This window comes from Ursus arctos, unplaced genomic scaffold (assembly GCF_023065955.2).
Source record: "Ursus arctos isolate Adak ecotype North America unplaced genomic scaffold, UrsArc2.0 scaffold_26, whole genome shotgun sequence".
Classification (NCBI taxonomy): domain Eukaryota; kingdom Metazoa; phylum Chordata; class Mammalia; order Carnivora; family Ursidae; genus Ursus; species Ursus arctos.
This window is the reverse complement of record NW_026622941.1, coordinates 41446219-41472023: the sequence shown is the minus strand read 5'-3', so window position 1 is coordinate 41472023 and position 25805 is coordinate 41446219. Positions and strand designations below refer to the sequence as shown.

The window sequence follows — 25805 nt, the reverse complement described above, 5'->3', positions numbered from 1 at the left end:
AGGGCAGGCCCCTCCCTTGAGTTCAGGATTCCTTAGGGCTGTGAACCTAGGGTGCCTCCGACTTGGCCCAAGTATGAAAGCCCTAGAAGGTGGGGCCGCTGGGAGTTATCAGGAGCTCCTCAGCAGGGAGGCGGGCAGGGCAGGAGGGCAGCCAGTGGAGGAAGCTGGGGAGTCTGTTCTGCAGGATTCGTAAGCAATCTTTCTGATGGCAGAGGCGGATGAGAAAGGCTGTCAGGGGTGCCTGGGGGGCTCAGTCGGTTAAACGCCTGCCTTCGGCTCAAGTCATGATCCCCGGGTCCTGGGATGGAGCCCCACGCCCGCTTCCTGCTCAGTGGGGAGTCTGCTGCTCCCTCTGTCCCTCCCCCTGCTCCTTCTCTCACTCTCTAATAAGTAAAATAAAATCTTAGAAAAGAGAGAGAGAAAAAAATAGAAAGGCTGTCAGACCACATGATTCGCTGAGGTCTAGGATTCACACTGTCCCACCCCCAGGCGAGGCAGAGTGTCAGGAGTGTGGCGGCGTGGCCACATGCCCAGCGTAGCTGGAGTGGAGTCAGTGAAGACAGAGGAAAGGTCACAGGAAATCGTGCGTGATGGTAGTATCAGATTACAGGGGATTAATGAGGAAATGAGTTAAAGCAGCACTGTAAATTGTAAAGAAAAGAGTCTTTTTCTCTCCTTGAGTACGGAAATTGTAGCCACTTTTCTCAGATGTCAGATTTGCCCTTTATTACTTCCCCTCGGGGACCTCTGGATTGGATTACACTTCTTGCAGTACGCACATTACTGAGGAAGAGAGAGCCAGCCCTGGGAACTCCTAGAGCAGACGAGAGAAATCGCGGGGAGGGCAGGGGAGCCCTCCGCATCGGAGCTGGGGCACCGAGCCAGCTGTGGGGCACATGGGGTTTGGAGTGGGTTCACTAGGACCTGTGCAGAAGCTCAGAGTCGGTGGAAAATCAGAGTAAGCCGGGAACAGGGAGCAGAGGATGGTGATGGCAGCCTGTGGACAGGGCCCTCCCACCCCTGGAACTCCCGGGGACCTGGAGAGCTGTATCTACGCCTCCATCCTTCTAGATGTGTCGACCAGAAGTTCCGCCGCTGCCCTCCGCTGCCCACCACCAGCGTCATCATCGTGTTTCACAACGAGGCCTGGTCCACGCTGCTGCGAACCGTGTACAGCGTCCTGCACACCTCCCCTGCCATCCTGCTGAGGGAGATCATACTGGTGGATGACGCCAGCACTGACGGTGAGGCCGGAGGGGGCCCTGAGGAGGGGGCCGCTGTGTCCCCTGTACTCTGGGGAGGAGGGCGGGTCCTCTCAGGGGCGCAGGCACCCCCACCACCTGTTGCCTGACACCACGGTTCATCTTAAAGGCCAGGAGCAGGGAGAAGGCAGGTAAGGGAGAGGAAGGTGGGGACAGGGGGCAGGTAGACCCCATTCCCGGAGCCTGAATTCTATTCCCACTTCAGCCAGTGAGTTCCCAAGGCCTTGCAGTTCTGGTTTCTAAGACTCTTAGAGCTGTCCAGCCCAACTCCAGGTCAGACGTGCTGGGAGAAGGCAGGGCAGCGGTGGGGGTGGGCCTTCCTCTCTGTCTTCTACCTGCCAGAGCACTCTTCTACTCCCGGAAGAATCTAGCTCAGACGCTCTCTTTGCTGTAGTCGGTGAGAGGTAAGTGAGGTTGCTACCCAAACTTCCACCCTTTAAAGAAATTCCACAAACACCTACTGAATAGTCTGCCTGGCCTTGACCCAGGCAGAGGGGACACCATGACAAATGACAAAGGAGACAGAGCTGCCCTGAAAAGGCCAACAACCCACATAGGTCAGAGGGCCGCTTACGACACCAGTCACGTGGTGTGGCCCATAAGACAGCCCTAACAAACGTGAAAGAACATGGACTCGAGGGTCTGACACCCAGGAATTCAAATCCTAGCCCTGACTCTTCCAAGCTCTGTGACCTTGGGCAAGATACTTACCCCCTCTGAACCTCAGTTTTCTCTCCTAAAAATGAAGACGGTTGACTCCCTCACATGCTGGGCGAGGGATCCGAGATGGGGGATAAAGGAGATAATTCACGCCCCACGGAGAACTCAGCATCAAGTAAGAGCTCCGTAAGCCTGAGATTCAGTTTATTCTTTGTACGGGAGCAGTGCGCCGTGAGGGTACGTGGCCAGAGTTATTTCTGCATGGGACGCCGAGAGTGGCCCACGGTGCAGGCCAGACGGAAGCTGGGCCTTGAAGCCCGGGTGTCTGGGGAGAGACGAGGCGCTGAAGGGCATTCCTAGAGGAGAGAATAGCAAAAATTGAGTCCTAGAGACGTAGTGTGGACAATCGAGAGGTTTGGTGTGGCGGAAGCTTAGGTTTGTTGTAGGAAATAACACAAAAGGTGTTGAATTGAAATTCATGCCATGCTAAATGTATTTAGGACAAAAATGAGGAGTCATTGAAGGTGTTTAAGCTGGAGAATGACATTATCTTAGAAGGGTGGCAGCTTTGGGGAAGGGTAAGTGTCAGGAAGGGAGGCAGAGGACCCCAACTCTGGAGAAGAAGTTCTTAGAGTCACCTGAGAGTGGGATGACGGGCCAGAACGAGGACAGGGGCTGTGGGACCGATGCCATTCCCATTAGGCTTGGCACCTCCTCCTCTCCCCTGTGGCACATGACATCTGTGGCTCTTCTGACTTGGCCTCGGGCACCTGTGCCCCCTTTTCAGGGGCAGGAACTAATCCCACACTTCCCAGTGTATGTCCTGGGGCCACTCCAGTTTTGCTGCTGCCTCCATACCTTCCCCAGTCTCCCTCCTGTCCTAGAGGAAGGCTGATGCCAAAAAATGGAGTAGGGCCAGGGAAGGTGCTAGAAGGAGGAGCCGAGTGTGAGCACCATGCCTGCAGGGTGTTCACACTTCCCCAGGGAGAACAGACACCCAGCAGCAACACTTAGAAAGCAAGGGCAAGCCAGTATCTGGGATGCAGTGAGAGGGTCTGGTGGACAAGGGGCTAGAGATTAGTTTTCTAGAAGGGAGGAACACAGAGTTTGGCAGACAGAGGAGTGGCGTGGGAGGGTCCTGCAGGGAATCTCGGGAGCAATGGGATGGCTGGAACGAGAGCAAGTGTATCAGCTGCCCTTCCTCTCAAACACGGTTCTCTGGAGACCCTTCTCCCCACCACCACCCCCCGCCCCCCACCCAGATCTTGGCTGCCCAGCCTGCAGAAGCAGCTTACCTTGAATCACAGGTGGTGGAAGTTCTAAACTGTCTCAGCTTGCCACCCGGAATTTTGTGCATCCGTAAGGGACAACTCTTCTGACCAGGCAGGACAAGTGACATAATGCCAGGCTGGCGTGGGCAGCATCTGAAGGGCACAGCAGCCTGTGCCTAGTGGAGTGGACTTGGCGGGAGCCCCCGTGGCTCCTCCAGAGGGTCTGCCCCTAGCTGGCCCCCAGACACGTGCTCCCATTCTGTCTCAGAGCCGGTTCCAGTGACCCAGAATCACCTGCCTGAAAACCAAAAGCAGTCCTTCTTCTGCGGCTGCATCCTGGCCTCTTTGACAATCTGTTAAAAGCTCCGCCCCCCTCCCTAGAAGAGCGTACAATTGCTACATCAGTGGGCACGCACCCACATTTTTGGCATGTAATTCCAGGGAATTCGCAGACCCTAAGATAAACCTTGAGGGCTTTTGGACCTAGAGGTGCTTTCAGCAGCGCTCAGTTCCGTGGGGAAAAGGAAAAAAACTCAGATCCATGGTCAGAGATCACCACAGCCCACAGCGGGATAACATTTCCCACGTGTCTGACCATTTGATCAGATTAACTGGCTCTCGTTACGCGCGCGCACACACACACACACACACACACACACACACACACACACACACGGGCTGTGTCTCTGCGGAAACACAATGTCCGTGCTCTCGTGCCCTCCTCTCTGGCGCCGGGCGGCAGCGGTGTGGCCATGAGTGTACTGCCATTGGATACTGGCCTGGCGGGAAGAGGCCTGGGGCCAGGCTGGGGAACTTTCTCTTTCCCACTTTGGAGTCCGAAGCCCAGGCAACCGTGCCCCCAACAGGGCATCACTGTGTTGAAAGCCCTGCCCTGCCTGTCGGGGAGCCTGAGGGGGAGGGAACCTAGGCCTCCCTCCTGTGGGAATTTGCTAGATGGATGGGAAGAAAGGGAGCGAGTACCTTAGGGAGAGAGGAGTGAGCAGGTGGCGATGGCAGCAGGCGTTGCTTTAGGAAGGGAAGGAGGGAAGGGCAGCCCCGGAGGAGGGAAACACACTGAAACCCAGGAGAGGAGACATTTGGGGAGCACTTTGGATTAATTCAAGATTTCCCCCACTTCCATCTCCCCATGCTGCTCAGAATTGGAGTGGTAGGTCCGCTCGGGGCCTCCTGAACTCCTGAGTAATGCAAGTTGGGAATTGTTCAAAGCCCCTGATTTCAGTCGCATTACAACTTCCAGTGTGTATTTCAACAGGTCAAGTTGCCGGATCACCTCTAGCTCCTCCCTCTGCACGTGTTTTATGATATAAGAAGGCCTCTTGATGGTAACTCTGTGTCCTGGATTTTCCGGGGAAGTTTCCATTTCGCTGTTTCCTTCTGTTTCTGCCCATAGAGAAATTCTGTTTCCACGTGTTATTTCATCTGCCGGCCTCCTCCTTACACCTGGAAATGGAAAGTGGCCAACAATGAATCGTGATTTAGGTTTGAACGTAGGGCCCTGTGTCCGTATCTTCTATCTGGACCAGTGCATTGTTGAGCACGCCCAAAGGGTGTCATACTTCTTTATTTCTCCTCTTATCCTTCCAAAGGGATTAATCAAGAAAAATTTCCCAGTTGCAGTTAGATTCAAGGCTGAATAGAACACAGATGGGCATGAAAATAGAATAAAAACAAACAAAACAGGAAAAATGAGTGAGGAAGTCCTGCCTACAAGAAAGGCTTTTCTCTTGTTCTTTTCTAGCTTTTTCAGAAGCCAAGGAAGAGTGGGACAGCCCACAAGAGAAGAGAAAACAAAGGCAGGCTTTCACTGATTTGCTTAATAAGGTTTTTTTTTAGTTACCTACCGGGGACCACACCCTGTGCTGGGCCATGGGGCGACAGCAGTGAACACGCAGGGCAGGGTCTCTGTCGTCTTAGAGCCTACTTTTTTAATGGGAAAGACAGAAAATAAATAACTTCAGATAATAAGTGCTCTGAAGCAATTAAATTAGAGGAAAAAGAAAAAGAATGCAGGGTGATGGGCTAGTGAATAATCAGGGAGCTCTTTTAGTCACAGTAGCCAGGAAAGGCGACTCTGGCTGGTCCCCTGTAAAGGGAACAGCAGTGGAAAGGCCCTGAAGCTCGGTGTATTAATGGGGCAGAAATAAGGCCGCGAGGCTGCAGTGAGCAAAGAGACAAAAAGAATACTGGTACAAAGTGAGTTTAAGAGATGAGCAAAACTGAATCACAAGACCTTTGTAAGCAACGGTCAGTGTTTGGATTGTTCCTGTGTGTGTATGTGTGTGTGGTAACATGTACATAACACAAAATTTACCATCTTAACCATTTTTAAGTGCACCCTTCGGTGCCGTTTAATACGTTCGTATTGTTGTGAAACCATCCATCACCAGAACTCCCTCATCTTCCCAAACTAAAACCCTGCACCCTTTAAACAATAATGCCCGCATCCTTCCTTCCCCCAGCCCGTCAACCCCATTCTACTTTTCTGTCTCTCTGAATTTGACTAAGGACCTCATACAAGTGGAATTATTCAGTATTTGTCCTTTTGTTTCTGGTTTATAATGTCTTCAGTGTCCTCCGACTCTTGATTTCGGCTCAGGTCATGATCTCAGGGTTGTGCGATTGAGTCCCACATTGGGGCTCTGTGCTCAGCAGGGAGTCTGCTTGTCCCTCTTCCTCTGCTCCTCCCCCCACTCGTGCGCGCTCTCTCTCTCTCTAAAATAAATAAATGAAATCTTTAGATTCCACAGATGAGTGAAATCATACAATATTTGTCTTTCTCGGCTAACTTCTTTCACTTAGTGTTACACCCTCTAGGTCCATCTATGTTGTCACGAATGGAGAGATTTCATTATTTGTCATGGCGGAGCAGTATTCCCTTGTGTATCTACACCACATCTTTATGCATTCAGTCGATGGATGCTTAGGTTGCTTCCGTGTGTTGGCTACTATAAATAATGCTGCAATATACATAGGGACGCACATATCTTTTCAAATTAGGGTGTTTGTGTTCTTCAGGTAAATACCCAGAAATGGAATTAATGGAGCGTTGGTACTTCCATCTTCAGTTTTTTGAGGAGCCGCCATATTGTTTTCCACAGTGGCCGCACCAGGGCACATTCCCCCCAACAGCGCACAGGATTCCCTTTTCTCCTCCTCCTCACCGACACGTGTTTCTTGTCTTTTTGATACTGGCCATTCTGCCTGGCGTGAGGTGATATCTCCTTATGGTTTTGATTTGCATTTCCCTGATGATGAGTGACGTCGAGCATCTTTTCTTCATGTGTCTGTTGGCCATCTGGGTGTCTTCTTTAGAAAATCGTCTATTCAGGTCATCTGCCCACTTTTTAATCAGGTTATTTGGTTTTTGGTGTTGAGTTGTATGAGGTCTTTATATATTTTGGGTATTATATTGACTATATCATTTACAAATACCGTCTCCCTTTCAGTGGGTTGCCTTTTCATCTTGTTGATGGTTTCCTTCTCTGTGCAAAAGCCTTGTGATTTGTCATAGTGCCAATTGTTTATTTTTGCTTTTGTGTCTCTTGCCTGGGGAGACATATCCAGAAAAATATTGCCAACGTTGATGTTCAAGAGATTACTGCCTATTTTTTTTAGGAACTTTATGGTTTCAGGTTTTACGTTTGGGCCTTGAAACCATTTTGATTTTATTCTTGTGTATGGTGGAAAAAGTGGTCCAGTTTCATCCTTCTGCGTGTGGCTGTCCAGTTTTCCCAACACCACTTATTGAAGAGACTATTTTTTTTTCCTGCAATGTATGTTTTTGCCTCCTTTGTCATGGAATGACTATATAAGCGTGGGTTTATTTCTGGGCTCTGTATTCTGTTCCATTGATCTATGTGTCTGTTTTTGTGCTTTGAACACTATAACTTGTGGTTTGAAATCTGGAATTTTGATATCTCTATCTTTGTTACTCTTTCTCAAGATTGGTTTGGCTATTTGGGATCTTTTGTGGTTCCATGCAACCTTTAGAATTATTTGTCCTACTTCTGTGAAAAATGCTATTGGTATGTTATAGGGACTGCATTGAATCTATAGATTGCTTTGGGTAGTAAGGACATTTTCACAATATTAATTCTCCCAATCCAAAGCATGGTATATCTTTCCATTTATTTGTGTCATCTGCAATTTCTTTCAACATCTTATAGTTTTCAGAATATAGGTCTTTCACTTCTTCGGTGAAATATATTCCTAGGTATTTTATTCTTTTTTTTTTTTTTTTTTAAGGTTTTATTTATTTATTTATTTATTTGAGAGAGAGAGAGAGAGAGAGCATCAGTACTGGCTGATGGACTGATTGTGGTGAGTGAGAAAAGGGAAGAATCCAGCATGACTCCTGGGTTAAACCAGCTGGAGGGAAGCTGGTACCACATACTGACAGGGGGAGACTAGCAGGGGCAGGTTGGGAGAGAATCTGGATCCATTTTGGGCGTGTTAGGTTTGTGGTTCTGTTAGACACCCAAGTGGAGATGGCAAGGCCAGGAGAAAAGACCTAGGAGCCGCCTGCGTATAGATGCTATTTCAAACCATGGGACCGAGTAATGTGCGTGTGTCCGAGGTCCCAGGAGTCGCATAGACTCCAGTCATGAGGAATGGAGCTGGGCTGGGGTGGTGGGTTGTTGAACCCAAGTTAGGAGGTGAACGTCTGGGGGACATAAGAGAGTAGGGATGGGCTTGCCTGTATCCCCACACTCAGGTCAGCTATGCTCATCTCTGGACCATATGTTCGGTGGGTCCAGGGGTGTGACGGGAAGGAGAGGCATTACTTAGGGGAGTTGTCCCCTAGAAGGGCCTGAGGCTCATGCTCAGAATCCCCAGGTCCAGCCTAACCACCTGAGACTGGAAGGAAGGCGTGGGAGGAGGGCTCTGTAGAGCTTAGCACCCCCTGGGGTTCACAGCTCAGCGCTTCTCAGTCTCTTACCACAAAACCCACTTCCTATGATGCTTTGTCCTTGGGTTATCTCCACCACCATGAACTTCCTCTGAGCACAGTTAGGCAAGTTCTCAGGGGGACACATCAGCCACGCTGAGATGGTGAGGCTCCTGGTTGGTGTTCCTCCCTCCTCCTTCCTGTTAGAGCCAGCACTTGGGGCTGTCGTTACATTAGGAGTCCAGGAGCTTCTTGAGGGCAAGACCCGGACCAGGCCCATCCCTGCCCTGGATGATGTCTGGCACCTGGGCGGCGTGTGAGCAGGTGTTTGTGGAGTTCTGGGCTGCAGCTGCCAAATGAGGTCGATTTGGACGCCTAAACGTCAGGGACAGTGCCCCGGTTTCAGAACATGTTAGTCTTCCTAGGAAAGAATAAGTAAGAAAGTCAGCATGTAAGCATCTTGTTCAATGGCAGCCACGTGGTAGGTGCTCAAGTATTTGGGCATAGCGTGTGCGTGTGCGTGCGTGCGTGTGTGCATGTGTGTGTGTGTGCGCGCGTGTGCGTGCGTGTGTGCGGGTGTGCGCGTGCGGGGGTGTGTGCGTGTGTGTGCGTGCGGGTGTGCATGTGTGTGTGCGTGCGTGTGTGTGCGTGTGCGTACGTGTGTGCGTGTGTGTGCGCGCGTGCGGGTGTGCGCGTGCGGGTGTGCGTGCGGGTGTGTGCGTGTGTGTGTGTGTATATGTGTGTGCATGCGCGTGTGTACGGGCATGTGCGTGCGCATGTGTATGTGAGTGTGTGTGTGAAAGGGAGAGAGAGGGGGAGGGAGAGAAATCAGACTCCCCCCAAAATGAATTGATTTCAGGCCCCACCGTTCGTATAACACCACATTTGAAGCAAGGCCCAAGCACTGGGCTGATCCCAGAGCCCCGAACAGAAAGGCCACACTCCTCTGTCACGCCTGCCCTCTGCCTCCTCTTTCAAAACTCTAGGCCCCTCCATTCTGCACAGTCGGGAACAGAACTGTGGCACAGATAAACCATATAGTGGTGAATAAACCATAAGTAAGATTCCGAATGTGGTTCAAGATGGATTATTTCAAAAGAGAGCTATTTTTAAGCCCTGAGGATTTCAGAATGAGTAGCAGGGTCATGAAGTAAGCCCCCCACTCTGAAGGAGCTGGAGATCTCAGCAGAGCTACTCCCCCCCGCCAAATTCAGGATGTCTGTGCCTACTGCAGGCTCCCCCAGCCCTGCATGACCTCTGGGGGGGTCACTGATCACCTCCCTGCAATCGCCACTTCCCTGGGCGGCAGGCTCACCCCTGTGCCTGGCACAGGGCCAATACTTGGTACATGGTTTTTTTTTTTAATTTAATTAAAAAGCTGCTCAGTATCCTTTCATCTTCTTAAAGATTTCTCCATGCAGAGGGGTTAATAAAGAGGATTAGAGTACGACTTCTTGCTGCTGACCCAGCAAGCCAGCAATCAGCATTTGTGGTGCCCTACCTGTCCGCTCACTCGGAGGAGCCTGGGAGACAGGGAGTCAGAGGTACTGAGAGAGGACTGCCACACCCCCAGGCGTGGAAAGGAGAGGAGGCCGGAGTCACAGTTCCGAAAGATAGTGGCTGAGAAGATGCAGAGACCAAGGGGCCGCCGAGAGCCTTTGGCGGAAGTTTATACTTGATTTGAGACCAAAGAAACGCAACTCCGAGGTCCTGGCTTGGGGAGTAGAAGAGGTTCCTAGGTAAACAGGCCCAGGATCGGCAGGGCAGAGCCAGGCTCCCGACACGGTGGGCTTGGGGTGCACGGGGTGCTGGGCCACACGCAGGGCTTCCTGCTTGCACCCGCCCCCGACCTCCGGTGCCTACGGCATTCCCTCGTTCGGTAGGTGTCCGGCCACCGGGAGCCCCGGGAGCCCCGAGAGCCCCGGGAGCCCCGAGAGCCCCGGGAGCCCCGAGCTGGGCGCTGACGGAGCCCTGAGCCGGCACCAACGACACTGTCCCTTCCAGACTACCTAAAGGACCAGCTGGAGCAGTACGTGAAGACGCTGCAGGTCGTGAGGGTTGTGCGGCAGGAGGAGCGGAAGGGCTTGATCACTGCCCGGCTGCTGGGGGCCAGCGTGGCCCAGGCCGAGGTGCTCACCTTCCTCGATGCCCACTGTGAGTACAAGCCGACCAGCCTGGCACCCAGGAGGCCTGAGGGCGGGCCGGTCCCCTCCCCCGCTCCCCGGCAGAACGAAGAGCCGGGGCCAGGGCATCACCAAGGCCCCCGCTCTTCTGGGATTAAAGGTGGCTTGGGGCTCGCGTCAGCTAGCGTCAGCTAGCGTCTCGTGCCCTCTTCTCATCCCAACCCCAAGGATGTCGAATCAGCAGGCACACAGGGCCCTAAAGTAATCGTCACCCCGCAGTTGCTGGGAGTGTGCTCTGGAACCCCAGACTCCTCTCTCTCTTCCTTGCTTGCTCTGTCCCTCATTCTGAGCTCACCCCTCGGAGAGGCCCCCTGTCAGCACTGGGAACTAGTTTGTGGTGCTGTCCCATAGGGCCACGTGGAGCCGAAAAGGCCTCCCCTTTGCCCCACACCCAAACACCTCCCCACGGTGGTCTGGAAGGAAATTGTTCCCTGAAAGCAGTGATATGTATTAGGGAAAGTTCTAGACTCGGAGTCAGGAAACCTGGGTTTGCCTTCTGACTCTGCCAGTAATTAAGCCTCAGTTTCCCCATTTGTAAAGTGGGAATGAGGATACCAACCCCACCCACCAACAGAATTACTACTCCAAGGGCCAGATAAAGTAATCTATACAGTTCACTGAGAATCTCAGAGGGCTAGACGAGCGAAAGGGATTATTGTTCCGCAAGCAGAACTGAAGCTTGAGGTGCGGTCCCCCTGGGAGAGGGGACACCCCCCCTTCTGAAATCCACACCGGGGTGGGGAGGGCGGATTCGGACAGGCTGGAAACCCGGGCTCTTCCCTGTGCTTTGGATCACTCCAGTTGACTGTGTTATTCCCCTGAGACCTCCAGTCTTCCCTTCAGAGTTACCTCCACCTTTTGGGGGTGGGTAGGAGGGTCCCAGGAGATCTCTCTCTGCTTTCTACAACTGTGGAGCTTGCCCATGTTTCTCGAACTCTGCGGAGTAGGGGGAAGGTTCTCTTGTCCTCCTGAGTCTCCCTGTTGGTGTGGGGCCTGGGCTCAGCTGTGGCACGACCCTGACTGCTGTCTCCTGGCCCCGACCTGCAGGTGAGTGCTTCCACGGCTGGCTGGAGCCCCTCCTGGCTCGCATTGCTGAGGAAGAGACAGCGGTGGTGAGCCCAGACATCGTCACCATCGACCTGAACACTTTTGAGTTCTCCAAGCCCGTCCCGAGTGGCAGAATCCACAGCCGTGGCAACTTTGACTGGAGCCTGACCTTTGGCTGGGAGGCTCTCCCCGCCCATGAGAAGCAGAGGCGCAAGGATGAGACCTACCCCGTCAAGTAAGGACCGTAGCCTGCTCAGCCCCAAGCTGGCTTCCAGGGCCCCGGGCCGTCTTAGGTCCACATTTATCAGGCACGCCACAAAGCGTGGGATGTAGTTTCCTTACTCCTCATCCCCTGTGAGGCGGATACTAGGATTAGCCTATTTGACGGGGAAGAACACAGCCTTCTAGGGGTGAGCAGTCGGCCTCAGATGGTGCAGCTAGCAGCTGGTGGAATAAGGATCCAGAGCCCACGCCCCCAACCGCGGCCCTGCGCTCCCTGCCACCATGACCGACGGCTCTTCTTCACCACTTGCTCTGCGCCAGGCACTAAGGGCTTCACGTAGTTTGTCTGCTTGTTCCTCCCCGCACTAGAAGGTCGTGACGGGTGCGTGCAGAGGTGCCGAGGGCGGGTAGAGGCCACTGTTACATCGCCTAAACATTCTGCCGTTTGCAGTTTGTTACAGACGCCCTGAGTTTCTCCGGTAGCGGGCCCGACAGCAAGTCGTTTGGGTTCTGCCAGCTCCGGACAGTCTGTTGCGTATTCTTCCTTGTTGTTAGTTTTTGTGTCACCACCGTTGGAAAGTGTAAAAATCATTCTTTGCCCAGCACCTTACGAAGTCAGGCCGGCTCTGGCCCGTAGGCCGTCGTGTGCCTGCCGCTGAGTTATACGGTGGATACTTGAAAGTTTACCCACGGGTTAATGCCCAGCCGGGTCTGCCCCTCGTTCCCCCGCCCTGGCCTTCCCTCTCCGGATTGCCCGTTGGCATTGTTAGAGACGACAAGTTCATTTCATTTTGTTTATTTTTTTTTAAAGTAGGCCCCGCGCCCAACACAGGGCTTGAATTCACCACCCTGAGACCAAGAGTCGCGTGCTCTGCTGACTGAGCCAGCCGGGCACCCCCACCAGTTTCTTTTAACAGATGTCTCAGCCAGCCTGAGTTGGGGAGTGACTTTTAGAGAATCCTCTGGTTTTGGATCGTCTGTGCCACTGGGTTCCCATACTGGCTAGGAAACTTAACTGATTATACTTCAGGGATGGAGGGAAGCAGAGGCTGGGGATCCAGTGAGCAGAGAGGTAAGAGGAAAGGCTTGAAAGGAGGAAAGGGTCAGAGTTCCTCCCCCTCCACGGGCCCAAATCCTAAGACATGCCGCCCAGAGCCTCAGTAGAGTGGACCCTGTGGGGGCCACAGGGAGGAATCCCATGGACCCTGAACAGCCTGCTTGCTTTGGCTCCATTAGAAGGAAAAGAAGCAACCGGAGAGGGAAAGAAGAGAAGGCAGGAGAGAGAAAAGAAATTGGAAGTCCCTATTGACCCTCCGCCTGTTTCGTAGATGTCTTGTGTTTGGTGTGCACAGCACCAAAGCCCCCCTCCCCCAAACGGGGGGACAGGCATACAGTGGGACAGTCAGGGACAGGGCACCTGGCCCCTGCCCATCACTGCTGGCCCCTGCTCCAGTGTCCGAGGACCATGCAACTAGAAGACAAAGCTCCAGTGTTCGAGGAATGAATTTGCTCCAGGTGTAAGCGCCCTGGTTGTATGCATGGCTTCCCCCAGGCATTTTGCATGGTGCCCCACCAGGAAGCCTGTGGGCAGTACCCTCCCATCCTCATTCTCGAAGCTAGCAGGTGCCTAAGAGGAGCGGTAAAGGACCCAGGAAGTACAGGGTGTTGCCAGAGGAGTGTTGGGTGTGGGTCTGCAGTGAAGTCCCCAGGTAGGGCTTATCCTCAGAGGTAATTGGTCAGCGCCATCTTGGTCAGAGAGACCCCTCAAGGCCAAGAAACAGGCCCAGGTCAGAGAAGCTCTCAAGAAGAAGCAGATGAGCTCCAAAGTGCTCACCTGGAGTCCCAGGGCTCTCGGAGTCTTTCCAGGACTTCTCTGGGGGGGTGCTTAGAGTGCCTGGGAGAGGCCAGAATCAGGGACAGAAAGCCTGCCTGAGCACGAGAGTCTGCTGATTGAAATTCCTTCCAGAAAGTGGCTCTGGGAGCCACCTCCTACTTAAGGAGTGACAAGTGCAGCCACAGGGTAATGCCAAGGTCAGGCTTCTAGACCACTCAGTCCAGTCTGGTGAATACTGACGGAGGCCCTGCTGTGTGTAAAGCACCTTGATAGGTTCTGGATTTACAGAGAAGGTTTCAGCCCCTTTCTGCTTGAGTGTGGCACCTACAGCCACCCACTGAGGGCAGCAAAGCCCTACCCAAGCCAGGCCGGGCAGGGCGCGGATGCCAGCGGCTTATGATTACGTACAGACCCCCGCCCCTGTCTTCCTCGGGTTCCGACCCTGCCCTCAGCCCTTAGCCCAGCCTCTCTTGTGAGCAACGTGCTGTGTGAGGTCTAGGACTGAGACTTTTTTTTTTGGCCAGTTTGGCTTCCAGTGGATCTGCACCTCCCTGCCTTTGTCTGAAAGCCAGGAGAAGCTTCTTGGAACATCCAAATGCTCCCGTTAGTCCAAATGGAGCCAAATTTCACCTCACTTCCTACTCTGGTTCCGGGAGCATCTCATCAGTTTCCTCTGCTCAAAGCAGCTGGCAGCTTTCCCCAAAGCGGAAGTTTCTCATGCAGCAGGACTAGGCCCTCCTAACACCATGGTTTTCTAGTCCCTGAAAAGGACCAGGGATTCTGAAACAATGGGGTCCCTCCAGGTCATGACATTCATGCGTTCCTGGTTTGAATCCTCGTTCCGAGGACAGTTTGACACAGCTTCTGACAACAGTATTTACAGCGCTCTAGGAACTTTGCCGCCACAAAGCAAACGACGGTGCCTCTCCCGTCGGCTGCTGGACTGAGCTCTCAGCCAACGAGAACTTTCTCGGCTGCATGACTAATGGGCAGCATGGGCCCTGGTGGCCCGTGTTTGACATATCCTGCCTGGAACGAATGAATGAGCGCCTTTTCAAAGAGAGTGATGATAATGACATCTCTCCTTGACCTGGTCCCAGAAGGTGGGAAAGAGCACATCAGAGCTCCGGAAACGTTTGCTGAATGAATAAGGTAGTGGAAGAGGGGCTGCGCATCCCAGGAAAGAAGAAAGGAGGCAGACTGGGGGCAGGGGGAGGGGGCCAGTGGCAGCCTAGCACCAAGTCCACAGCTTTCCACACCAGGCTTCTGCTTGTCTTCCCCCCACCCCCAAGATGCACTTGCTTCTCCCTCTGTCTCTCCAGATCCCCGACGTTTGCCGGCGGCCTCTTCTCCATCTCCAAGGCCTACTTTGAGCACATCGGTACCTATGATAATCAGATGGAGATCTGGGGAGGGGAGAACGTGGAAATGTCCTTCCGGGTGAGAGTGAAGAGGGCTTCGTGGGGGAGCCACCATGGCCCAGGGGACGGCCTGAGCCCCTGTCTCTCAGGCCGTGGCAGCCTCGGGGATATCACAGCTGGAACTGGACTTAAAAGGGTGTTTGTTTCCCGTCCTGGCGGCACCTTTCCTCTGCTCCCCCCACCCCCGTCCGTGGCAGGAGGGCTTTGGGAATCAGATTGGACAACTCGGAACAAATTACTGGGCAGAATTCCTCAGAGGGAAGGGATTATAGTGGTAAAGGAACCGGACGTCTGAGGCTCGGTGACGGCTTTCGTGAGGTCTGTGGGGAAAAGTGTTAGGGCGAAGGTGGAACAGCTCAGTCAGCAGTCACTGTCCTTTCTCAGGAGAAGTCAGGTTTCCCCTTCCAGGTTAGAGGACACAGGCCCTGGTGGCCTTTGAAGCTTTCCTACCCTCTGCTCAGCAAGCTGTGTATCACTGAAGATGGTGGCCCCAACTCTGGTGGACCCCACAAGTCTGAGGGAATTCCGGGAATAAGGCAAATCAGGATTAGGTTAGGAAGAAAGAATTCCCCCTGCATGAAGTCCGCACAAATCCCCGCGTGAGGGGGGAGAGGTGATTTGCAAGTAGATGAGCTCGTGTGCGAAGTCACCTCTCACGGCATCTGGCATGTATCAAGCATGTCATTGATGCCTGTGTCACTATGACTAGGACCGTGTATTTCTGTTGCTGCTGTACGAAAATGAGTAACAACTTATCTACTAATATAAAACCTAAGAAAGAGAGGACGCAGGTGGGAGGGATGTCTTAACCCAGCCCGCTAGCATAGAGACGGGCCACCAGGTCCGGCCCCGTAACTCCCAGGGTTCTGATTCTAGGCTCATCCAGGAGCCTCTGACCTCTGTTCTCTCTCCTGGGAAGCTAATGTGCTAAAGGTTCAGGCGACTACCCCAGCCCCCCTGGAAATTGACTATCCTTGCCATAAGTGAGGCACCAGTGCTCTCATGGGATCACAAGTGTATCTTGATTTGAGGGAGCTTGAGTTTCCAGTAACACCTGGGTGAGCTGAATAAAATCACATTTCCAGGTCAACAAGCCAAGGGACCGGAGCTCAGAGTAGGTATACAGACAACAAAGTTAGCCGACCATCTTTTCTCTAAAGTGGGCCTTGACAACCCTCAGGACCCTGCAAATCTCCATTTGTGTAAATAAGAGTTGAACTAACACCATAGAGCGAGGGATTGCGTAGTCATGGCCTAGGAAGGATCCTGGTCCATGCCCTTTTTTTCTAGGAGAGAGAGCAGAATTTCCCTGAGTGCTTAGACCTGGGACCCTAGTGCCCTGGGACTAGCACAGCTGCTTGGGGGGGACGGTGACCCACGACCCCTCTGATGGCCCTATCTTGTGTCCTCTTGTGGCAGGTGTGGCAATGTGGGGGCCAGCTGGAGATCATCCCCTGCTCTGTGGTGGGCCACGTGTTCCGTACCAAGAGCCCTCACAGCTTCCCCAAGGGCATCAGTGTCATTGCTCGCAACCAGGTGCGCCTAGCTGAGGTCTGGATGGATGGCTACAAGGAGATTTTCTATCGGAGAAATATGCAGGCAGCCAAGATGGCCCAAGAGGTGAGAGGAAATGGCGCTGGGTAGGGGTTGGGGGGAAGAGAAGTGCAGCATCCCAGACCCTAGTCAGGGGCTTAATGGTAGAGGCCCGCCCATCTCTCCCAGCTGGTGCCTCCCTTTACTCCTCAGACCCTGTGAGCTGGAGCCCAGGGAGGCCAGAGTTTGAAGGCTAGCGATGAGAGGAGCCTGAGCAGTCCTGGCATCTTTTAGGAGGGGAAGGAGAATGGACTTGAAGAACCTCTTACAGGAGGAGGGTCTTTGCTCTGAGAGGCTGAGAAGTGAGCGCTGGGAGGAAACCGACAGAGAAGTCACAGGAGATGCAGGAAGGAGGAGGCTGTGGGTGGGGGTCCCAAAGCCAAAGCGGAGGAGGGGGCAGTTAGATGTGGGGCTAAGCCAGTAGCCCCAACAGGTTCTGAGCAGGAATGAGCAGGAGACCCATTCTGGGAGAAAGTGGCCCCAGAAACTCTGGGCAACTTCATCCGTACAAGCAGGTCAAGGCCGGCAGGACTGACCCTTTGGGGCCTGGCTTGGTTGGCAGAAATCTTTCGGGGACATTTCGGAACGACTGAAGCTGAGGGAACAGCTACACTGTCACAACTTCTCCTGGTTCCTGACCAACATCTACCCAGAGATGTTTGTCCCCGACCTGAAGCCCACCTTCTACGGAGCCGTAAGTCTCACAGGCCAGCTTGCCCACCCATCTTCACAAGAACCCCCAGGAGTAGTTCAGAACCACTTACCCCACCCAGGGGTGGCAAAAAGAATCCATTTTTACTCTCTACACTCCTTTATCCCAAGGAAGACTGAAGGGCCACTCTGGGGCTTCTAGAGAGAACTCAAACTTTGTAAGGGGGAAACGACCCATAAGCAGTGGTTCTCAAACATTCACCTGCATAAGAATCACCTGGAAGGCATGTTAAAACACAGATTGCTGACTCAGCAGGACTGGAACGGGGCCTGAGAATATGCATTTCTAACAAGTCCTCCGGTGAGGCCGACGGTCTGGGGATCACACTTGGGGAATCCCTGCTCCTGAGGAAATTCCCACGTGCTGAGGGCTTCTCGCAGAGACCTGGCAGCCTGGGAGGCTCCCCAGCCGGCCCGTGCCCAGCCTCTGGGCTCAGCACCTCACTTTGCTATTACGTCCAGGCGTCTTGGGTCCGTGAGCAGAGGAGAAACCCAGCCGTGCAGATTGAGTCCAGTTGAGCCCCACACCACAACCCAAACCATTCCTAACCGAGCCATCCTGGCTCCCCTCTCTGCTCTCATCCTGCAGATCAGGAACCTCGGCATCAATCAGTGCCTGGATGTGGGTGAGAACAACCACGGGGGGAAGCCCCTCATCATGTACACCTGCCACGGCCTGGGCGGCAACCAGGTACCCAGCCCCCCACCGGAGCCGGCAGGCCCCGCGAAGCCAGCTTCTGGAACAACTCCTCTCTTCACGGGCTTCTTTCTCCACTCAAAATAGTCCTTTCCTGGGGTGCCTGGCTGGCGCATTCGGTTAAGGGGCCAGCTCTTGGTTTCGGCTCAGGAGGTGATCTCAGGGTCACGGGATCGAGCCCCACGTTGGGCTCTGGGCTCTGCGGGGAGTCTGCTTGGGACTCTCTCTCTCCCTCTGCCCCTCCCCCTGCTCGCACTCTCTCTCTCTCAATAAAATGTTAAATCTTAAAAAAAAAAAAAAAAAAAAAAAACCTTTCTGAGGACTAGGGTCAGGAGATCCAGGGAGAGGAAGAGATAGCAGTACCCCTGCCCTCAGAAAGCTCCCCGTCTGAGATGGACGCGGTCTGAAGTATGGAGTAGGCACATCTCGGGAGCACTGGGCACCAGCGGCAGGGCCTAGAGAGGGCGCGGGAGGGGATGATTATTAATCAGGAGGGCTTCCTGGAAGGGCCCAGTTGCTGAGGGAGGTTTTGGAGTAACTGTGGAAACTTTTGGAGCACTTGATTTCACCCACGCCCAGCTTCAACGCCTCCCCTGCCCAGAAGCCACCGCTCTGACTCTGTCACCCAGCAGTGACCCCAAAACAACCATCTACTGACATGTCACAGTTACCTGGCCTGCTGGGAATGTGCCCCATGTTTTACGGTGTCCCAGCTCTTCCCTGAGGACTAACTAGTGACCTCCCTGACCCCGGTCCCTCAGCCTGCTCTGAATGCCCAGTGTTTGGTAAGGAAGAGGCACTTGACCCAGAGCTGAAGCCAGGAAAGGAGTGGCGTGGGACACTGGACAGGCTGCCAACCTGTGCAGTCAAGACGAACTCATTATCAAGCCATGTCCTATACCGCTGGCCCACACGATGATTTTAGCGGTACCTTGGTGAACATTTTTTGTTTTAAACAAAGAAACTAGCGTAGCAAGCCCATGATTTCACAGATAATGCATACAATGAGGCTAAGTTAAATTTTGAATGATTTTAAAGAAAAAATACTGGGGCACCCGGGTGGCTCAGTGGATTAAGTGTCTGCCTTCGGCTCAGGTCATGATCCCAGGGTCCTGGGATCGAGCCCTATATGGGGGTCCCTGCTTGGTGAGGAGACTGCTTCTGCCACTCCCCCTGCTTGTGCTTTCTCTCTCTCTCTGTCAAATAAGTAAAGTCTTTTTTAAAAATAAAAATAAATATTAAGTAACTATTATTCCAAGTATAACCCAGATATGGTAAAAATCCTGAAGGTAGCACACGAATTACCGATGTCTTGGCGCCCCCTCCCTCGCCTCCCCCGGAAGGTCAGGCCTGGTGGAATCTTAGGCAGCTGGCTCTGGAAGGGAGTGGGCAAACTCTCAGCCTCCTCTTGTCTTGACTCCTAGTACTTTGAGTACACGACGCAGAGGGACCTTCGCCACAACATCGCAAAGCAGCTGTGTCTACACGCCAGCGCTGGCACTCTGGGCCTGAGGAGCTGTCACTTCACTGGCAAAAACAGCCAAGTCCCCAAGGATGAGGAATGGGAATTGACCCAGGTGAGTCAGCTGCCCGGAAAGCTCAGAATCGAGAACCTTCAGCCACGACCCTCCCCCCCCGCCCCCCCCCCCCCCCCCCCGCTTCTTTTCTGCATCTTCAGCCATGTAGCGGATCAGAACAATGGAGAACGTCTGGAGAGAGTGGGCTTGGTCACGGGCAGGGTTCTCGGGGCGTCAGTGATGTCTGGTGAGGTCTGGCTCTGGCTGATACAAAGTTGAGGTTGGGAGTTATGGTCCGTGGCCATCACTGTCATGGCTCAGGTATTTTTAAGGCTGAACCCAAGTCGATGAAGGTGAAGATTCACCCGTGGCTCCTGCCCGCCCTGTGTGTGCCAGGTACAAAGCTATGTACCCACACAGCATGAGTGCGGCTCCTCTCTCAGAGGCTCTTCCCAGGGAGGGAGTGCCCCCACGTGTAGCGATGAGCCAGCTGAAGCCTCAGCCAGTCTGTGACTGGCCCAAGCCCCATCGTAGTAAGTGGCAGACCTGGGATTCAGACCTAGATCATTCTGACTTAAAAGCCTGGGTTCTTTCTAGTACACCACACTGCCCCAGGGTGTAGAATGTAACTTCTATAATACTGGACCCAAACTAGCACGACCCATGAGCCTCCACACCCCAGCCTCCCCCAGTCTTCAAGGAAGATCGGGACTCTAGGGAAGGGAAGAGTATAAATAAGATTGAAGGCAGAAAGTGAAAGTGTGCAGCGGGGGCTCAGGCCTTTGAGCCTGGGCATCCAGAGGAGGGGTCCCTGAAAGCGTTAGCCCCGTGCCCGGCCTTCCTCTATTCCAGCTGCTCAGGCTAAAGCCGGAAGTGGGAAACTGACACTGGACACAGGGGCAAACTCAGGAATGCACCCTGTCAGGGTATCTGGCATGCAAAGAAAGAAATTTGGAAGTGTCTTCTTTGTGCCTTGTTGTATTTCCTTTGCTTTTTACTTATTGTTCCCCATCTCATTGCCCCTAGTAGCACCGTTAGAGATCTGAAGCCCAGGTTGACCTTTTACTGTGTCATCTTTTAGGACCAGCTAATCAGGAACTCAGGATCTGGTACCTGCCTGACGTCTGAGGACAAAAAGCCAGCCATGGCCTCCTGCAACCCCAGTGACCCCCACCAGCACTGGATCTTCAACTAAGCCCTCGGTCACCCCCGTGGGATTTCCCATGGGGAAGCAAGCCTCTCAGGAAATAGGATTTTAGAGAATCTGATATTTGAGAACCTGATTATCAGCTTCTCTATGGCCTTAAAGATGGATTTCTAAACCCAGTGGCTGTCAGGGCAGGATCTTCCTACTGCTTGCAACAACACAGGGCCCATTTTCCTTCCTCCACGTTGACAAAAGAGGCCGTTGGAACACATGACACTTGGTCTAGGGCTTGCCTCCTGTCCTTGAAACAGACTTCCAGGCGGAGAAGGCAGCCTAGGGAGGGCGCGAGGCAGCAATACTGAATTCGAGAAAAGTCCCTGGCCATGCGGGGCACCCACAGACTAGTGAGGTAGCACCTTCGAACAGAGACGAGGGGTCTACAAGAGTCTCCCTGCTCATATTGCCCGAAGGTCCTAGAGCCAATTAGTTTCTAGAAAGCACTCTGATAGAAATCCTTCATCTTCTTTCGTCTGCACAGTAACCCTGTGAGGAAGACAGGCCGGGAACCACCAGGCCCATTTTACAGATAAGAAAGCAGAGGCAGAGAGAGAGAAAGAGGCTTGTCTGTAGTCCCACAGCTAGTGGATGGTGGGAGCCAAGACTGAGACTTGATCTCGAATGCTGGGCCGGAGCTCCTTCCGCCACACCACAAGAACACTAGACCCCGAGCCATCAACCTTCCCGGTCTCTCTTCCCTCCGTGTTGACCACTTCCGGCTGGCCTGCTTCCGTACAGCCTAGAACGGCGGCTCCAGGCAGCCACGAGGGAGACCACCGTTGGGCGTCCTGGGATGTTAGTGCCGAGAGCAAGCTCGTGCAGCCAGTGAGTCTCAGCTCTCAGTCCCAGAAGCCTTTTTTCAATGCCCCGTATATAACGTAGATGACAAGCCGAGTGGCAGGGGCGAGGTTGAGGGTAGGTGAGGATAATCCCGACAGCCCCTGAACTTCTAAAGGTCTGTGAGCACCATTCGAAACTGTTGTTTTAGTCTAACCCTACCGTTTTCCTATTGTGAACCTGAGGCCAGATGAGTAATTTGTCTAACACCACACGGCAAGGTATCGGCAACCTGAGACCAGACCCCCGATGAGTCCAGCAAGAGCCCTGGGCAGTCTGAGGAAGCGGGGACAGTGTGGAGAATTGAGCATGACCACAGCACTGGCCTCGTCTGCTGTACCCGCACGGAGTCCCCGCGTGGGGCAGACCCACACGCGTGTCATCTCTTCTCCAAGCAAGTTGGACCCCACCATGCCTGGCCACTTGGCCTGAACGAGAGAGCCCAGCTGCCCAGAAGGGCTTCAGACTTTCGGTAGCAGGCTGTCATCTCGGGCATCCCCACATGAGGGTGCCATGGGACCACAGCCGCCTCTCCCGGCACAGCCCCCACTGCAGGGGGTCTCCTCAATTCTGAGAGCCTTCGCGACCCTGTAGGGGAAACATTCTGGGCTAGCCCAGCTAGTGGGAGAGGAGAGAGTGGCCAGGATACAGCCAGCGATGGGGAAAGGGAAAATTCTTTGCTGGAAAGAGAATTGGACCTGAGATCCCAATGAAAATAAAGGTCTTATGGCGCTGGGGAAGCAAACTTGCCTTTTGTTCCCCCTCCCCCACGTTGCCCCTTAGCTGGCCCATTGGAGAATCCATTGATTCAGGCTGTGGAGAGCCACACACGTCTGAAAAGTCCTGTCATGTCACTGTCTCTTGTCCCCAGACATCCTCTGGCCCCCGATCTTGCCTACATACTGTGTGTCAAGCCCACGTAGACATGAGGTGATGTTAAGATGAGACTCTTCCCCCGTGGAACCCACACTCTCGCTGGGGAAGCAGATGGAAGCCAGTCAGGACGAGCCTGGAGGTGTTCAGAGCTGTGCTAGGTGACATGGAAAGAGCAATTCCTGCCATCTAGGGGAATCGGGGAAGGCCTCACAAAGACGGTGACATTTGACCTTCGGCCTCAGGGATGAGTTCTTAGCTGGGATCTCACGCAAGCAGGTGGGATCTGGGATGAGAAAAGTCACAGAGAGACGAGGCTGCAGTGGCTCTGAGAAAGCAAGGCGACATCAGGGCAAAGGAAGAGTGGATGCAGAAGCGGAGGGTTGGGCCACATGACTCACGGGACCTAAGTCCTCTTGTCTTCACAAAATTCTTAAATTATGTTTTACAACTGCATTGGTACAAAGATGAATATAATCCAGGCTGATGGTATTCCTTTTATTTCTTCTGATTTTTAAAGAAACTAAAACTGTGGGCCCTCGGCGCTCTGCCTGCTGTGCCTACTGGGTAAGTCAACCCTGTTCTACAGGCTTTGAAGGTCATGCTCATGAGGGTAAACCATAGGGAGCCATAGTTCCTAATTCTAGTCCTAACGCTACTCTTGGTTCCACTAAACATCCGGATGTTTGTCAGGTGTTGATTACTTGCCAATTATCCCACTTCCCCTCCTACTCTCTGGCATCACTCAACAGCCCTCCAGCCCAATCTTATGCTATGTGCCCAACCGAGGTGCCCCGTTGTGCCAAGCATAACCTCTCCTGGGGGCAGGCAGCTAAGAGTGACTCACAGGGAGTGAGAGGTGCAGCAGAAGAGGGAAAAAAACCACACACCACACCTAGAGAGTAGGCCCAGATTTGGGGGCGAGGGGAGGACTAGGGAAGGTACGTGGTCCAGAAGAGGGAGAGGGCACTAATGGGGTGGTATAAGGCTTCATGGCCTCCCCTTCGCTGAGGCTGGGCTCACCGTAACCCAGTATCTACACAATTGCTTAAATTCATCCCTCTGACCATTCTCAGAGTTAACCTAAAACCTTAAAACCTTGCTTACATCTCGCTTAAAACCTCGACGCTACCCCTGTGCCACTATCTCCCGGCTCCAGAAGCCTCTCGCCTTGGCACTGAATGGCTGGTCCCTCCTAGGGACCTGTTTCCCACCTGAAGAGTATTGGTGCCATTGCCAAAAACAGCTAATACCTCAGAAGGTATTCTTATTTTTAATTACAAAAGTAATGCTGTAGAGAAGCCAAATAATACAGAACAATATGAATTTAAGAAGTGAAATCGATCCTCACAATGTCCCCAGACCTATCGATTCATTCTCTGGACGTAATAACTTCTGTGTATAGACCCTTCCGTCCCCTCTTCCTATGCGTATACGAATAGACACACACCCAGGACCATATCATGTGCAATGGGATGCCTTCATTCACTATCTCGAGGACATCTTTTCATGTCCATTTAAGTCTAACTCATTCTTTAGAAGCTGGAGAGTATTCCATAATATGGTTAAACCCAATTTCTTTAACCTTTCCCTGCTGATGAATACTTGGGTTTTTCCCAAATTTTGCGACAACTTGGTGACAAACGACATAACCCACAGCCTCGTACATTTATTTGTGTGCATGTGTTTATTTCAAAAGGATGCATTCCTAGAATTAGAATTGCTTAGAAGAAACGCAGTGCCTTGAAATTGAAACCCAGACCACTGTCTACGCCTAACCCTAGGAGTGAGACTAGAAGAGTCAGCCCAGCAGGAGAGGTGAGGCTGCAGGTGCAGGTGAGGCGGGCTGTGAGGGCCTCAAGCGCCGACCTAAAGAGTTGGGGTTTTATGCAAATACAGATGGGGCTGCTCTGAGATAGGCCAAGCATGCAGAGGTGGATGGGACCTTGGCCCTGCCCTTACAGGCTCGCTTTGGAGTATGTGATGTGGAGGAGTGACCTTTAGGTGGCGCTAAAGCCTCCTCCTGGCTCCTTGTCCCAGGGCTAGAGCTGTGTCCTTAGCTCCAGAGCAGGCAGGGAGGTGGGGGGAGGATGACAAAAAAGGCCCTAGTTTCCCAGCTAAGCTCAGCCCTCTTCCCCATCTACTTCTGTTAGAATACTGGGGATGGGGCTGGAAAGGGGGCCCTCGGGGTGACCAGAGAGCCATATGTGATTGCCCTGAACACCTCAGGGACGAAGAGTACAGAACTCCTTCCAACAGCCTTTTCCGGGCCTCTCCTGCACCTGCAGGCTCAAAACTTGAATTCTAGGGGCGCCTAGAATTCTAGGGCGTCTGACTCCTGGTTTTGGCTCAGGGCATGATCTCGGGGTCGTAAGATTGAGCCCCATGTCGGGCTCTGAGCTCAGTGCAGAGTCTGCTTGCGATTCTCTCTCTCTCTCTCTCTTCCTCTGCCCCTCCCCCTGCCCATGTTCTCTCTCTCTCTTTAAAATAAATAAATAAAATTGTAAAAAAGAAAGGAACGAAGGAAGGAAGGACAAGAAAGAGAGAGGAAAGAGAAAGAAAGAAAAAGAAAGAAAGAAAGAGAAAGAAAAAGAAAGAAAGGAAGGAAGAGAAGGACTAGAATTCTTGAAAGCATCTAGGTCACAAACCCCCAGCTGAACCAGGTGACTTTGCTGCCTCGCTACAGGCTTCCTGGCTCCTCTTTGCCTAAATCACAGCTCCACTCATGGTCCTCCCTCTGGGGCCTCCCAACCCGAAGTCCTTTCCCACCCAGAGCACCTGCTCCTTCCGTCCTCCCTCCCGACTTTGATGGGCCGAGCCTTGCCTCTTCTGCAGCACGTGCCTGTTCCCCACCTGCTCTCTGCCCTCCATGCTCACAGCCCTCAGACTCTCTCCCTAGCCCGGGAGCCCCCCCTTCTAACCTGCCTCACGTTCTCCTTCCCTGGGAGCAGCTCTCTTTGTGGCTCTCCGTCTGAGTCTCCCCAGACCTGTTTCTTAGTACCTTCCTGCACCGGAATTCTCTCCACTGTTATCTACTCTGCTTTATCTCCCTGCGTTTACACCTCTGTCTGCGTCCTGCGAGCATGTCCCACCTCCCTGCTTGGGCAGGGGGCCATTGCTGTCTCTTCTTTTCGCTGAGCACCCTTCCCTCCTCCACACCTACCCCTTGCCTCCAGCTCCCCGTGCGCGGAATGGATGTGTGCACCTGCAGCGCCGTGAGGACAGGAAGGCAGTGACAGCCCATGAGGGGGGCACTGTGAGGACAAGGCCGGTCCTGGCCCCCGCTTCTCATTTCTGAGAAGGAGTTTATTGGATGCTTTTCGCCTGAAGGCAGATGATTAATTCAGCCCTAACCGGACCTTGTTCTGTCTTTGAACAACAGACAAATTAGTTTACTTGAAAATCGATCTTTTCGTTTGTATTTCCATGTCACCTGGGATTTTCCCGCCTTCCACCCGCAGCCCTGCCAGCTGGCAGCAAGAAGGTCAGCAAAGCTGCTGATGAGAGGACTATAAAGAAGGCTTGGTCCATGGCAAGGGGGCAGTGGTCTACTCAGCTGGCAAC

At 53.2% G+C, this 25805-nt stretch overlaps 1 protein-coding gene across 3 annotated transcripts in view; it reads left to right on the top strand.

Moving 5' to 3' along the window:
- Nucleotides 1–22108, top strand: part of GALNT6 (polypeptide N-acetylgalactosaminyltransferase 6) — a 34283-nt gene extending 12175 nt beyond the window's left edge. For all 3 annotated transcript variants that reach the window (XM_057319040.1, XM_057319041.1, XM_026501844.4), the window contains exons 4-12: nt 1072–1244; nt 10107–10256; nt 11333–11567; nt 14711–14828; nt 16229–16429; nt 16965–17096; nt 17703–17804; nt 19235–19387; nt 20409–22108. In XM_057319040.1, coding sequence (XP_057175023.1) covers nt 1072–1244; nt 10107–10256; nt 11333–11567; nt 14711–14828; nt 16229–16429; nt 16965–17096; nt 17703–17804; nt 19235–19387; nt 20409–20522 — 1378 coding nt within the window. In that variant the 3' untranslated portion in view covers nt 20523–22108. The remainder of the gene's footprint in view (nt 1–1071; nt 1245–10106; nt 10257–11332; nt 11568–14710; nt 14829–16228; nt 16430–16964; nt 17097–17702; nt 17805–19234; nt 19388–20408) is intronic.
- Nucleotides 22109–25805: the final 3697 nt, after the last annotated feature.